The 12359-nt window shown below is 39.0% G+C and overlaps 1 protein-coding gene across 1 annotated transcript; it reads right to left on the minus strand.

Annotated features, from left to right (window-relative positions):
* Nucleotides 1-1224: 1224 nt before the first annotated feature.
* On the minus strand, nucleotides 1225-12026 carry cacng1b (calcium channel, voltage-dependent, gamma subunit 1b). The gene is made up of 4 exons (XM_084125847.1): nucleotides 11650-12026; nucleotides 6078-6152; nucleotides 3623-3760; nucleotides 1225-2425 (listed from the first exon to the last, which is right to left on the minus strand). The coding sequence occupies exons 1-4, from the start codon at nucleotides 11888-11890 to the stop codon at nucleotides 2193-2195; spliced, it is 687 nt and encodes a 228-aa protein (XP_083981973.1). The 5' UTR covers nucleotides 11891-12026; the 3' UTR covers nucleotides 1225-2192.
* Nucleotides 12027-12359: the final 333 nt, after the last annotated feature.

Consider the following 12359-nt stretch of genomic DNA (forward strand, 5'->3'; position numbering starts at 1 on the left):
ATCTTTTACTTACGTTTTTTTTTTTCTTTATTGCTCGTTCCTTTGCCCAACGTGATAGCGCAGCATTCGGCTTTACCCATCAGATGCAGAAATAAAGTTCAGCCTTTTTTAACACTGACTGATCGATTACATGAGACATGATACATTTCAGTAAGTTGTTCTACATCTATCAACATACCTTTCATATCTGATGTTCAATCATGTTTAATTAATGCTGTAACTAGTTAAGAGGAATAGATGATCGTTTCACGTGTGCTTGATCCTCGCTGCCGCTTCGCTTTAATGACAGCGATCTGTCATGCGACATTAAAGTGCCCCCATATATTATGCTTTTTTTAATATTACCTTTAATGCACTGTGTAATATGTCTGTCTGTGAATGTAAATGGTCTGTAAAGTCAAAGGTGCACAATAAATAGTGTCCCAAAAGAAAGAATATCGACTCTGAACGCCTAAACGAGTCGTCTGGGATTCCCGTCTCACTTCCGCGACCTGCAAATGTACACAAACTAGTTTGACCCTCAAACACTGTAGCTGGTTTGTGTAGGCTAGTGTACATGTTGAGAAGACACAGTTTTCTGCTCTTCAAAAGCAAATTCTCTTTGTAAACACTTCTAGAGGAGGATGTTAGTGGTTAAAATTACAACAGCAACACAGCCTTATAACCTTTTGATTTCTTCACCTGATTTCTTTTACTTTTGATTGTTTACCGGAAATGCCCGAGCTGGCTTATCGAAAACCTGAAATTAACCATGCATGTAGCGAATTGTCGAAACGAGAAGTCCGCAGTTTCAGACTCACTTCCTGTTACATACTTACATACCAATGTAACACATTTGCATAATGCCAGCCTATGGTCCTCATTGGCTGCCTGCAAGCAACATCTACTTTGACCTCAAAAACTGTAGTTGTTGCTGAGGCCTGGAAGAGTTTGGTTGGTGTTGTCGACATGTCGAGTAGATGCCGTTTTCTGCGCTGACAAAGCGAATCCACTTTACATGCACTTCCAAAGGTTGAGGACTCGCGCTCGAGTTGATATGATAAAACCGAGGCCATCGTTTCTCTTTGTATCTCTGTGTATCTGAGGAAGATGAAAACTGAAACATCCCTGTTGTCAGGTGTCACATGTGGTTCACCGTATTTCTACAAATTCAATATCCTCACGTACAATGCTAAATCACAAAGATGTATGAATAACAAAATAAGCTCACTGAGTATGCATGTAGTAGGCCTATATTAATTTATGAACATTTTGTGAACATAAAGCAGATACATACACATTTGATATCCTCTTCATCTTGTAAAATGGACCAAACATACAATCAAATGAGATTTAAAATATATCTCCCTCTTAATTATGAATACAATCTATAATACAAAGTAAATCATGTTTTGAAAGGCTATTGGCTATTTTAAAAAAGGATGAACTTCAGCATGTTTCGATAGTAAAAACATCAACAATTAAAATGTTGGTGGGGGTTTAACAGTCTTTCTTGAGGCAGATCACTAAGATTCACTCACTCAGGAGCCGGAAGTTCAAGTGTGACATTGCTAAAGGAATATATCTCAGAATAAATGACCTGGGAAGTATTAACCTTTACTAGTAATGTAATTAGATTACTAAAGTGCAAGCTGTATTTACTGAAACTGATCATACATCACTGGATATCATTCCTGATCCCATATGCTTTTACAGTCATCCATCAGCACATTTAATGTCACCGTTTCAGAAATGACACATCGGAAACTTCTAAAAGTCCCTAAATATACATTCTAAGCTGTCATCTATTGCATATAAGCATGAATGCACATGCAAATATTTTCAGATTACTGAAAACAAAACATACAAAACTCATGTTAGATATTTCATGTAGATCTTAAAGGGATAGTTCACCCAAAAATTTAAATTCTATCATCATTTACTCGCCTTGAAGTCTTTACAAACTTTTATAACGTTTTCCTCCGGAATACAAAAGGGGAAATTTCGAATAATCTTTACAAATAAAAAACATTTTTGGATAACCTATCCCTTGGAATAATTAGACGTCTGTGTCAATGCTTAGTTAACAATATCAATGCATCACTATCATCACCTATAAATGCAATGCGTCAATGCATCTCATTGTCATTCACACTGCTAGTATGACTCCTGTGTCAGTTGCGTTGCGCTCTTACTCTACGGTGGACGCTATACTAGTCTATGGAATCTGGGTCGGCGTCCATGCAGGTCTCCCAGGGGTTTCTGGGCATGTGTGGCATGGAGATGATAAGGAGGCTGAGGCCACTGAGGAAGAGGAGGGTGAAGGCGGCGCAGGCGCAAGCGAAGGACCATGAATAGTAGTACTCGATCCATATGGTCTCGTCGCTGTCAATCATTCGCTTGACCGACTGCCTCATGACCTCCACAGAGATGACGATACACAGGCCTGTGAGGGTGAGGAAGGTCACACGGGTTAAATGGAGAATAAAGAGGGAGGTTTTGTGTTTGGTGTCTGGGGTTTTTTGAACTATTGATTCACCAGCATTAAATTACACCACCCTGCAAGTCCTTTAATATGTATAATTGCTCTCAACTGCTTTTGACCTGCGAGACACTTGACCAGTTGGTGGACTGTTAAACTGCTACCGCATAAATGTATAAAATTCACTCTTGTGAAAAACAAGAAAGAAGTGTGCTTAGTTTCTATTGAATGTGGACGTGTTGTGTAGCTAAGTTTATTTTCAGAAAAACTGTACTTGCATGTAATATATTAATGAAAGAAGTGCTCTTAGAGACTGTAACACACTTAAGTAGACATTTAAAAAGTGCACTTTGTAATAATGTCAGTTAAATGTTTTACTTTAAAGGACAATTTAATAAGGTTTTTAATAATCTTTTGTTGTACACTTATTTTGATGCGTTGACTAACATACTAAAGCACATGTTAAGTATAATTTGAACTATAGTATGTTATTCAATGTTATACTTAAAATTTATATATTTTAAAATATACTAAATTGCAACTTCGGTACAAATGTGTAATTACAAATATATTTAAAAACACAACATCCAAGTTTCAATAGAAATGACATAAAGTATATTTTAGTTTACCATAAATGCTTGTCAGTACATTCAGCAGTAACTTTAACCATATTTCAAAGACAATAGAAATAATTATGAAATTACATATAAAGATGAACTTAAGTCCTACTTAAGTTTGTCCAAAAAAAAAAAAAAAACCACTCTAAAGTTCAGCGAACTGCATTTAATTTACATTTAAATTATAATACATTTTCATTTAATTGTAAATTAACATGCATAAGTGTCCAGAAACATTCTGTTCACAGTTCTCGGTTCAATTCTGTAATAAGTACTCTTTTTTTAAAATTATGAAGTTCATTATTATTCAAATTATTTTTTCACAAGGGCATCAACAACAACAAAAAGTACCATGCTAATAACTTGGTTTCTTGTACCATGGTAGTAGGCTACATAGCATAGTATTGTTTGAGCTATGATACATGAATATTGTACGTTAGAGAATTATAGTATTACCATAACCGTACCATGTTACTAGAAGTCATGCAAACCATTAAAAAAAAAAAATCAAGAAAGTATAAACTCAGCTTAACAGTGTGCTTACCTGCAAAAGCAAAGAACATGCCAGCTGGTCTCAGTAGGTAGTCTCTGCCCTTCCCAAAAGCCCCCAGGAGGCAAAGACTGCCCAGGGTCATGAAGGCCAAACTGAAGATGGCGATAGCAGCAGCTGAGATGTTGTACTCTGACAGAAGAAAATCACACAGTGAGTCTGAGTGTGGATCAAAGCAAGACCTATGGGATCTAATGGAGTTGTTACTATTAAACTGTTCTTTTAGAGCATATCTTCAGTTATGCATTCAGGTCTGACAGAGAATCCTGTCTCGATTCTGCAGACTTCTCACAGGATTTTCCCTATCCCAGAATGCAACAGTTTCCATTGAACTAAGGTTATAGTTCATGGCCTCGCATATTGCCTCCTAAAAATCCTGTAAACAGCCTTCAAAAGTTGCCCTGCTTTTGTATATTGACATTGAACTTTTATTTATCTGCTGCCATTGATGTCCCAGCTCAGTATAAACGCCAGTGAAGAGTCTGTTATTGATTTAAACCTAATGTACAAATATGTAATATCACATTTAGTAAATTTGTGCAATACTCATATGCTAGCATGCTAACTGAAAAAGAAATACTTTAATTTGACCAATTGTAGCTTTGGGTGTATTGTGTTGTGTGATAACTAAATTAAAGTTAATAAAGATAATTTTTGGGTAATTAAAAATAATATTTATGTATTTATTTATTTCATGGTTAAGACTCTGCAATGTTGTTGGATTTCTAATAAGTCCCAGAACAGAACTCAAAACAAGTTATTTTAACGAGAAGTTTCTACACAAGCTAACTGTTACTCATTGTTTTTTGGTAGGTTTGTCAAGTTTACTTATTTTTCTGTTTCAATCTTTGTTAATAATATCAATGTTTTAAATGCAGTTCCTTCACCAAAATAACTCACATTCACCTCTGTAGACACCTTGTTCTCACAATCAAATCATTGAAGGATGACTTCATCTACCCTGCTAATTCAGATTATCTGGCTAATCAGTCTGACCTTTAGACTAATGTTGTGTTTAACATCATTAATTAGTAACACAGACAGATCAATAGTGTGAATGACTATTGACATTTTAAGATGTGTCTCAGGAACTGCGTGGCGATGAATCATTCGTGCTTTGCTTCACGTCTCGTCGCATTAAGGCTTTATTCCTCTTTAACTCAATGACCGAGCTAGAGCGTGAAATGGCCAAGATGCACTTTGCTCAAGCAGGCGGAAAATGTAATGCCACTGGCCATATTTGGTTGCCAGATTGCACTGCTTGTGAACGGTGGACATTACCTGAGAGCGACAATGTTCTAGTGTTAAGATAAACAAGACTATATTGCGTATATTTAAAAATAATAATAACAAATATACTAGATAATTATATCTTTGGAGTTACTTGCTTATGCTTCAAATGTTTTTTCTTGTTTTGTTTTTCTTGGATATGTGAACATTCCATTTTGAAGCATGCGAACGTTACTTTTGAATGTTCTCTGAACATTCTGAAACAAGTAGCAATATTTAAAAAGCGTTTGACCAATGTCTAACTAAACCGTAAAAAAAGGTCCATGAACAATGCATAAATAATGATTTTGTGGTACGTTAGATTTCACTATGCGTAATTCCTATTGACCAGCTCACTTAGCACGGCGTTCGTGACTCGATTAGTCGAGACTGTTTTCCAAGATGGATCCTGCATGTAAACGCGTAATGTACTGTCTTTATAAAGTATCTTCTTATTAAACTGTCTGTACACTTACAGAGTTCTCAATGCTTCGGTTTGCATGTAGGGACCCTCATTATGCTACCGTGTTAGTGTGAGGCTATTTTGAGCCTTGTTAGTGGTATTAACTAGCGATTTACTTTTACTTACTCTGTGCCCCATATACTAGTGTTATGAGCTAATCTGTTTTTAAAGATAAAACTACATTCGAACTATACATTCGATTTTCATGAAAACGCATCGCAGGGAACGATCGACTCGGTAACCATGTGTTAATTACCCCTAGGTTCATTTTTCACTGGATTTGTCCTTTAATGGAAGAACGCTTGCTCAAAAAATTAGAGAACAAAATGTAGAGAACAACATTCCCTGTTAGCAGGGTTCCTATGCATTGCTAAGTTGTAGTTTTTAACATGTTGTATTAAGTTTTCTAGAGTGTTCAGAGTGTTGCTACTATCCTAAATCAAAATAAGCTTGTCCCCAAATCTCTTTAATATTCTGCTTTCTAGATATGGTTTGGGTCACTCCTTCAATGCAAGTTCACAGGTTTTGTTTGACATTGATCTGGCAGAAGTAAAAAGCTGTAAGATTTGAAGTGTCTTGTCTGTTTTGTAAACGGTGCAGTACACAGCAAATTTTATTTGAGTTCATTCAAATTCCTAGTTTACTTCTTATCCACTCATCTCTGTGGTTAAAGCCTTTGCAATATCCTCACATGATTTCAAAGGAGGAGAACCTTACCTTTCTGAGTCTTTACTTCAAAAACTTCAGCCTCTTCCCCTGATGTGAAGTGTTTGAAGTACGAGCAGTTCTTGACTGCAAAACAAGATGAAAACAGTTATTGTAGCTGAGGGTTGCAGGTGCTGCCGTAGCCTGTCGTTACGATGCAGCCAAACTACCAATGAGTCTGCTTGACATTTTCTCCAGAGAGACCATAGCCGGGTGCGTGAAAACAAGCCAGGCATTCGTGTGTGTCCATCGAATGGATCAGGAATTCTGAATTATGTGCAGAGGGCATGTGATTACGTGGCGCAAGCTTTCTTGCTGTTATTCATGACAGGATCCTGTAATAAGATGCACATGATGTATTTATGAATGCGTTTTTTTGGGCAAGAGGGTAAAATTAGCTGATGAAATGTTTGTTTCCTAGCATTATTTCACCCTCCCTAACTTGACATAACAACACTTTTTGTTGCACAATTCCCTAATATTCGCCCCCAGAAATGAGCTTCTCGCCCATGTGTTCATCAGGTTGCAAGTCCACGAAATCGCAAAATGAGTCCTTTGTCTCGTACATCCCTGGGCAATGGCAAAGTCACGTTAAATAAGAGTTCATTCGGTAGGAACCTCTTCTTTAGATTAAAATCATAAAGCAACCTCAGCGTCCCCTGTGCCGGGAGAAAGACATGAGATTGGGAACTGACAGAGGAGCTGTTTGTTACGCTGGACCAAAATCTCCACCACAAGTGGGGGGTGGGGGGAGGCCTATGTATAGGTTACCTAGCAACAGGCTGGTCTTAGCTTTATTAGTAAAGGCAGACTGACTGAGGCGAGAGAATGGGATGCATCGCGCTGTGCTGCTTTAGACTGTGATTTACTCAGCTTATTTGACTATTCCCATCACAGGCCCTTAGCGCAAGCTGTTGTGGATGAGTTCATCTCTCAACGGGCCTCTGAGAGCCTTTGGCCATAATGTTTGTTGCCATGTGTAGGCTAATACATGTGTTGGGTCGTGGTCAGTTGTCTGTGCAAAAATAACCATGCATTAGCATTTCAATACCATCATCCCACAAAGTGAGACTGGATTTTAATTGTGTTTCAAGCAATAGAGGGTTTTGTGGAGATTCATTGACATGCCTCCATGTTTTCCAGGCCACTGAATGTCTTTTCATGTCCTCTTCACCTGTCTTGCTTCAGTAGGCCTGTCAGCGTCCTTCATACATTTGACAGAGACGTGCAAGGACAGAACGATCATGAATCAGTTCCAGATAAAAGGGCAACTCTTTACAAATCTGTCTTTTTTTTTTCCCCTGGCACCTATCGAATGTAAGACCTGTGCCATGCGCCTTGCTCTGCATGTAGGCAGATCTTTTTCAGCATGAATGTACCTAAAGCTCAAAAAGAGCAGAATGAGTCTTTTCAGTTCAGCAGCACCGCCGAGCAAAATGAGGAGCCAAAAATAGCGATTTGGGGCGTATCATTGACCTCGCAGGTTTGTTAATGGAAGCACTTATTTCAGGGAGGAGGTCGATTGCTGGGTTGCAGTGGCTGTCATTTTAGTTTTTTACATCTTGATTAAAGCTCGCTCCATTTCGTGGCTCATACAAACAGACCATTAGGCTTGACAAGTTGCCTTTAGAGTGAGGTTTTCGAGCACCGTTAGGTGGCTGTGCTGTTTTTATCCCAGTAAATATGGAGCAGTAGCTCAAGAAAACAGTGGTGTCCTCTTTTGTTAACTTGCTGAGTGACCGTTAGATTCTGGGTCAATGTGAGAGGAGGAGGACACATTTAAAGCAGCTAACCCGCTAATGGTGCTTATATATTTGGGTCGCACAAGGGAAGTGACTTCCTCCGGGGCCTCCGTGCCTTTGCAGAAGTTTGGCGGACCAACAGAGGAAAAAACACCTGCCACACAAAAGTACTAAATGAATAGTTAATCCAAAAATAAAAATTGTCATTCCCTTTGTGTTGTTCAAAATGACATTCTTTCTTCAGTGGAAAACAAAAGAAGATTCACAGTGGATCTTTACATAGCTCTTTTTTATTCAGTGAACTAAGGACCATCAAGCTCCACAAATGACAAAAGTTTGTCAAATGGTCATAATGGTCGTTCATTTGACTTGTGTGCTGTATTCCAAGTGTTTTGAAGGTATACCATAACTTTTTGTGAGGAAGAAATTTAAGTTTATGTTATTCATTGAAAATCTTATGATGCTTTTGGTAACAAGAAATGAGAGAAGTGTCCTGCCATGGCACGTTTTGATGCAGCCAACATTCTTCAAAATCTTTGTCTTTGTGTTCCACAGAAGAAAGAAAGTCATACAGGTTTGGAACAACAGAAAAGTGGGTGACAGAACTGACAGAATTTTCATTTTTGGGGGAACTATCCCGTTCTTTAACAATTAGATCCTTCAACGCTGTACCAGGATTTTGTTTCAAGCCACTTAAAATGTCTATTTTAACATAATTAACTCCACTGGAAAGATCGAGAGTCATTATAACAGACCTGAGTGTTGAATGAGTGTGAAATGCTAGATTCCCTTGAAGAACTTGATGAGTCTCGCCAACACTCACAGCTCTTCTTTTCCCTCTGTGAGAAGCAAGTCTGGGCGTGAAGCCAAGAGTCATTGAGCAAGCAGGAATATAACTGCTTAAATGCTATGTTTTTGGCTCATGGCTTCTTCTGTGCAGTTCAAGAGGCTATCCAAATCTAACCACTCCCCAGGCAATGGTGTTTGCAGTACTAGTGTGAACTGGGCCACACCTTGTCTCACGGGACGTCACTTAGAACGGCTGCGCTCTGTAAGGTGTCTGGAGCATCAAGGTTAGGTGCTTTCTAACCTTTTCCAGCAAAAATTCTCCCACTAGGCCAGGAATATCTACAGGTGTCTCCCAAGACTGCAAGCCACCACCTGATTGAACTGCGTATCTCCTAATGGTCTAAAGTGAGAGCTGTGGGGTATGGTTTGAGCAAAGCCGTGCTTCACATTGGTGAACAGTCCTAGTACTGTGCAGTCCCCGACTGAAAAATCCAGCATTGCTGGTCAGCAGCATAAGGTATGTTTTGCATGCTGGTACCAGCAAGGAATGGTGCTTGCTAGTTTGCTGGTGGACCAGCATTGGAAGTGGTAACCAATGGCAACCAACTATACCAATGTTCAAAGAAGGTTCAAATGTCCGTCTCAATGCAGCTTCAAAGTCTCTACACGATCCCAGTCGAGAAATAAGGGTCTTATCTAGCGAAACGATCGGTCATTTTCTAAAAAAAAAAAAATATATATATATACTTTTTATCCACAAATGCGTCATCACGTTGGAAAGGTCACGCGTCACGTCATCTATTTATTTATTTTATTTCATATATTTATTTATTTATTCAAGTTATTTGTCTGTGTACTCCGGTTCAAAAAGGTAGGGAAGGGCGAAAAATGTCATCTAATTTTCTCCTCCAACTTCAAAATTGTCCGACATCTTTGTTTTAATTTATTATTATTATTATTTTTATTTTTTTCGTGACATTTCCAACGTGATGACGTAATACGTGGCGCGTCTCAGAGATGGTACAAGACGGGCATTTGTGGTTAAAAAGTATATATATATATATATATTTTTTTTTAGAAAATGACCGATCGTTTCACTAGATAAGACCCTTATTTCTTGACTGGGATCGTGTAGAGACTTTGAAGCTGCATTGAGACGGACATTTGAACCTTCTTTGAACATTGGTATAATTGGTTGCCATTGAAGTCCATTCTGTGTAGAAAAATCCTGGAATGTTTTCCTCAAAAACCTTAATTTCTTTTTGACTGAAGAAAGAAAGACATGGATATCTTGGATGACATCGGGGTGAGTAAATTATCAGCAAACATTTTTTTGAAAGTGAACTAATCCTTTAAGATCTACGATGGAATAATGGCAGATTTTTGACTATCGCCATAAAGTCTAGTACACATTGCAGCTTATTCCAGTCAAGAACCACCCACTCTTGGCTCATCACTGTTTTTACATGAAGTTTAGGGGTGGCTACATTTTAAATATCCCTGAGAGTAAAGCGCAATACATAGATGTACTTAAGGATATCTCATTTACTTGCTACTAAGTCTTGACCTTTCAAAGATCTTAGCTCAAAGCAACTAGCTTAGCGAGCAAACCTTTGACTTCTCCTTCCTCAGAAGTTCTCACTGTAGCACCTGGTAATAATTCTGTAAAAATGTAATTCCCGGAAATTGCGTAAAGATAGACAATCAGATTGGAGCTTGCTGATTTAAGAAAGCTCTTGCCGTTTTTGTGTGAAATACACATCAGATGAATGGCCATCAGGTTCATAATTGGTCCAATGACATTTGAGGCTGATGCTACATGCTGGATGACGAGATATAGTGCACTGTAATTGTGAGTTGTCAACACGTCTAAGATAAGTAACTATGATGGATAAACCATGGATACGATGGATATTGTTTTAAACCAATTGAAACTGCAGGCCGATGTCCTTCTGCCATCAACATCCATAGTTGATGTGAAATCTTGGGGCTTTGCTTAAGGATGAGATTCTCCCCAGACATTCACAAGAGCACATGGTGGGAGTGATCTCTCTGTTTATCCCCACAGGTCTTCCTGAAGTGTGACAAATAGAGGATGCTGGTCTTACTGCCCCTTACATCAAATAGGAGACAACCTGGATCCAATTACCTATTCATTCCACTTGTTTCTATTGTTTCAGAGCCCTCTCTTCCATCCATCCATCCACTCAATACTGATCATCCATCCACAAAACTATCAATTGTTGTGATATTTGATCTATACCCTGCTATCTGTATTTCTCAAGACTTAAATGTTGATGTATGTCTGCAGAGCACAGCTGACGGTTAATTGTCAGGAACAGAAGGTTTCAAGGCATTTATTCAATGTTCTGTCAATGAATGCACACAGACTTCATCAGTCTTTACTGTCATATGAGTGAATTGCATATACTTTTTCATACTTTTTTTATCTTCTCCTCAATCTATTTGACCTCATGAGCTTGGGCGCAGGAATGAAATGAGGCTGATCCGTCCCTAGAGTAGCGTAAAGAACAGTCGGGTTATTTCCCGTCTCCCACAGGTAGATACAGATACAGCTCATCTGCCTTCCATTAATCCAAAACCACATATCGGCTCATAAATCATCTTAACCTATCTATTATAGTCTTAAACAACCTAATGACATCCTAAACAGCCAATCAGCACCTGTTCAATTCATTAGCAGTCTGGTCACTGACCTCACTCAGCAATTCAAAACAGTGCTATTAAAATATTATACCCTTTATTTTAAGACCAGACTCCCACCCATATTGTGGATTAATGTTTAACAGCAGAGCTCTTTGAGTATAAAAAAAAACTTTTCACCTTGAACTTTCTTGCACTGTGTGTAAGATGATAAGTAGGCTTGGCTTCTTCTGCTCCTCAATTTCCATTTACAAAACTTAAGATGAATGAGGTGCTCTTCCAAAAACTTCATGAGTAAGACAGATCCATGCCTTTGGGCTAGACATCAATTGGACGTGTGCTAATGGCGTTCATGAGAAATAACTTACAGTAGATGTGAACTTCCTTACCTCCTGGCAGGCTGATAGGGCCACAGCCTTTGCCCTCAGGGTCTTCCTCCACAATGAAGATACTCTTTTTACACAGTCTCCAGAGTCCAAAGTGGGCCGCTTCGCAGGTGGTGTTGAGCTGCTCCACCCTGGGACTCAGAACCGCCCAATGGTCCGTCACCACCGCCGCCAACATGGACGAGATGCCCACCAGGATAACCAGGAAGGTGATCTTCACCTTGGTCTTCTGGTCCTCTAGCATGGTGAACGTTGAAGATAAGTGAGCTTTGAGTTTGTGCCGTAGTATAAAAGTGCCTCTGCCCTTGAATTGATGCTTTGGTTTAGTTGACTTCTAAGGGAAACGTAAAAGTCACACGGCAACACGCTATCTCTTCACTCCAGCTCGCTGTCCACAAATCTCTGCTTCTGCTTGGAAAAAGAAAAAGAGGCCAGATAATAGTGCCCTGGTTCTCTCTCTCTCTCTCTCTCTCTCTCTCTCTCTCTCTCTCTCTCTCTCTCTCTCTCTCTCTCTCTCCCCCCCTTCCTGTAAGACAGTCATTGAGTTTGGTGGGCTGTGCCTTTAGACCTGCCTTCATGATGTAAGCAGAGAAAAAGTTTATTAGCTAATATTGTAAAACCTGCAGCTCATGTGATCACTTACATAATGATCAATGGAACTGTCTAGAAGAATCAGATGATGGACACCGTGTGTCTATTTTTGAGCTTCCCCA

This window comes from Abramis brama (genome assembly GCF_963993115.1).
Source record: "Abramis brama genome assembly, chromosome: 1".
Classification (NCBI taxonomy): Eukaryota; Metazoa; Chordata; class Actinopteri; order Cypriniformes; family Leuciscidae; genus Abramis; species Abramis brama.

Coding starts and splice junctions, on each gene's coding strand:
- cacng1b (XM_084125847.1), bottom strand. CDS start 11,890: ATGCTAGAGGACCAGAAGACCAAGGTGAAGATCACCTTCCTGGTTATC. Junction 6,153..11,649: donor CCCTATCAGCCTGCCAGGAG/GTAAGGAAGTTC, acceptor CTTGTTTTGCAG/TCAAGAACTGCTCGTACTTC. Junction 3,761..6,077: donor TGAAGTAAAGACTCAGAAAG/GTAAGGTTCTCC, acceptor TTCTTCTGTCAG/AGTACAACATCTCAGCTGCT.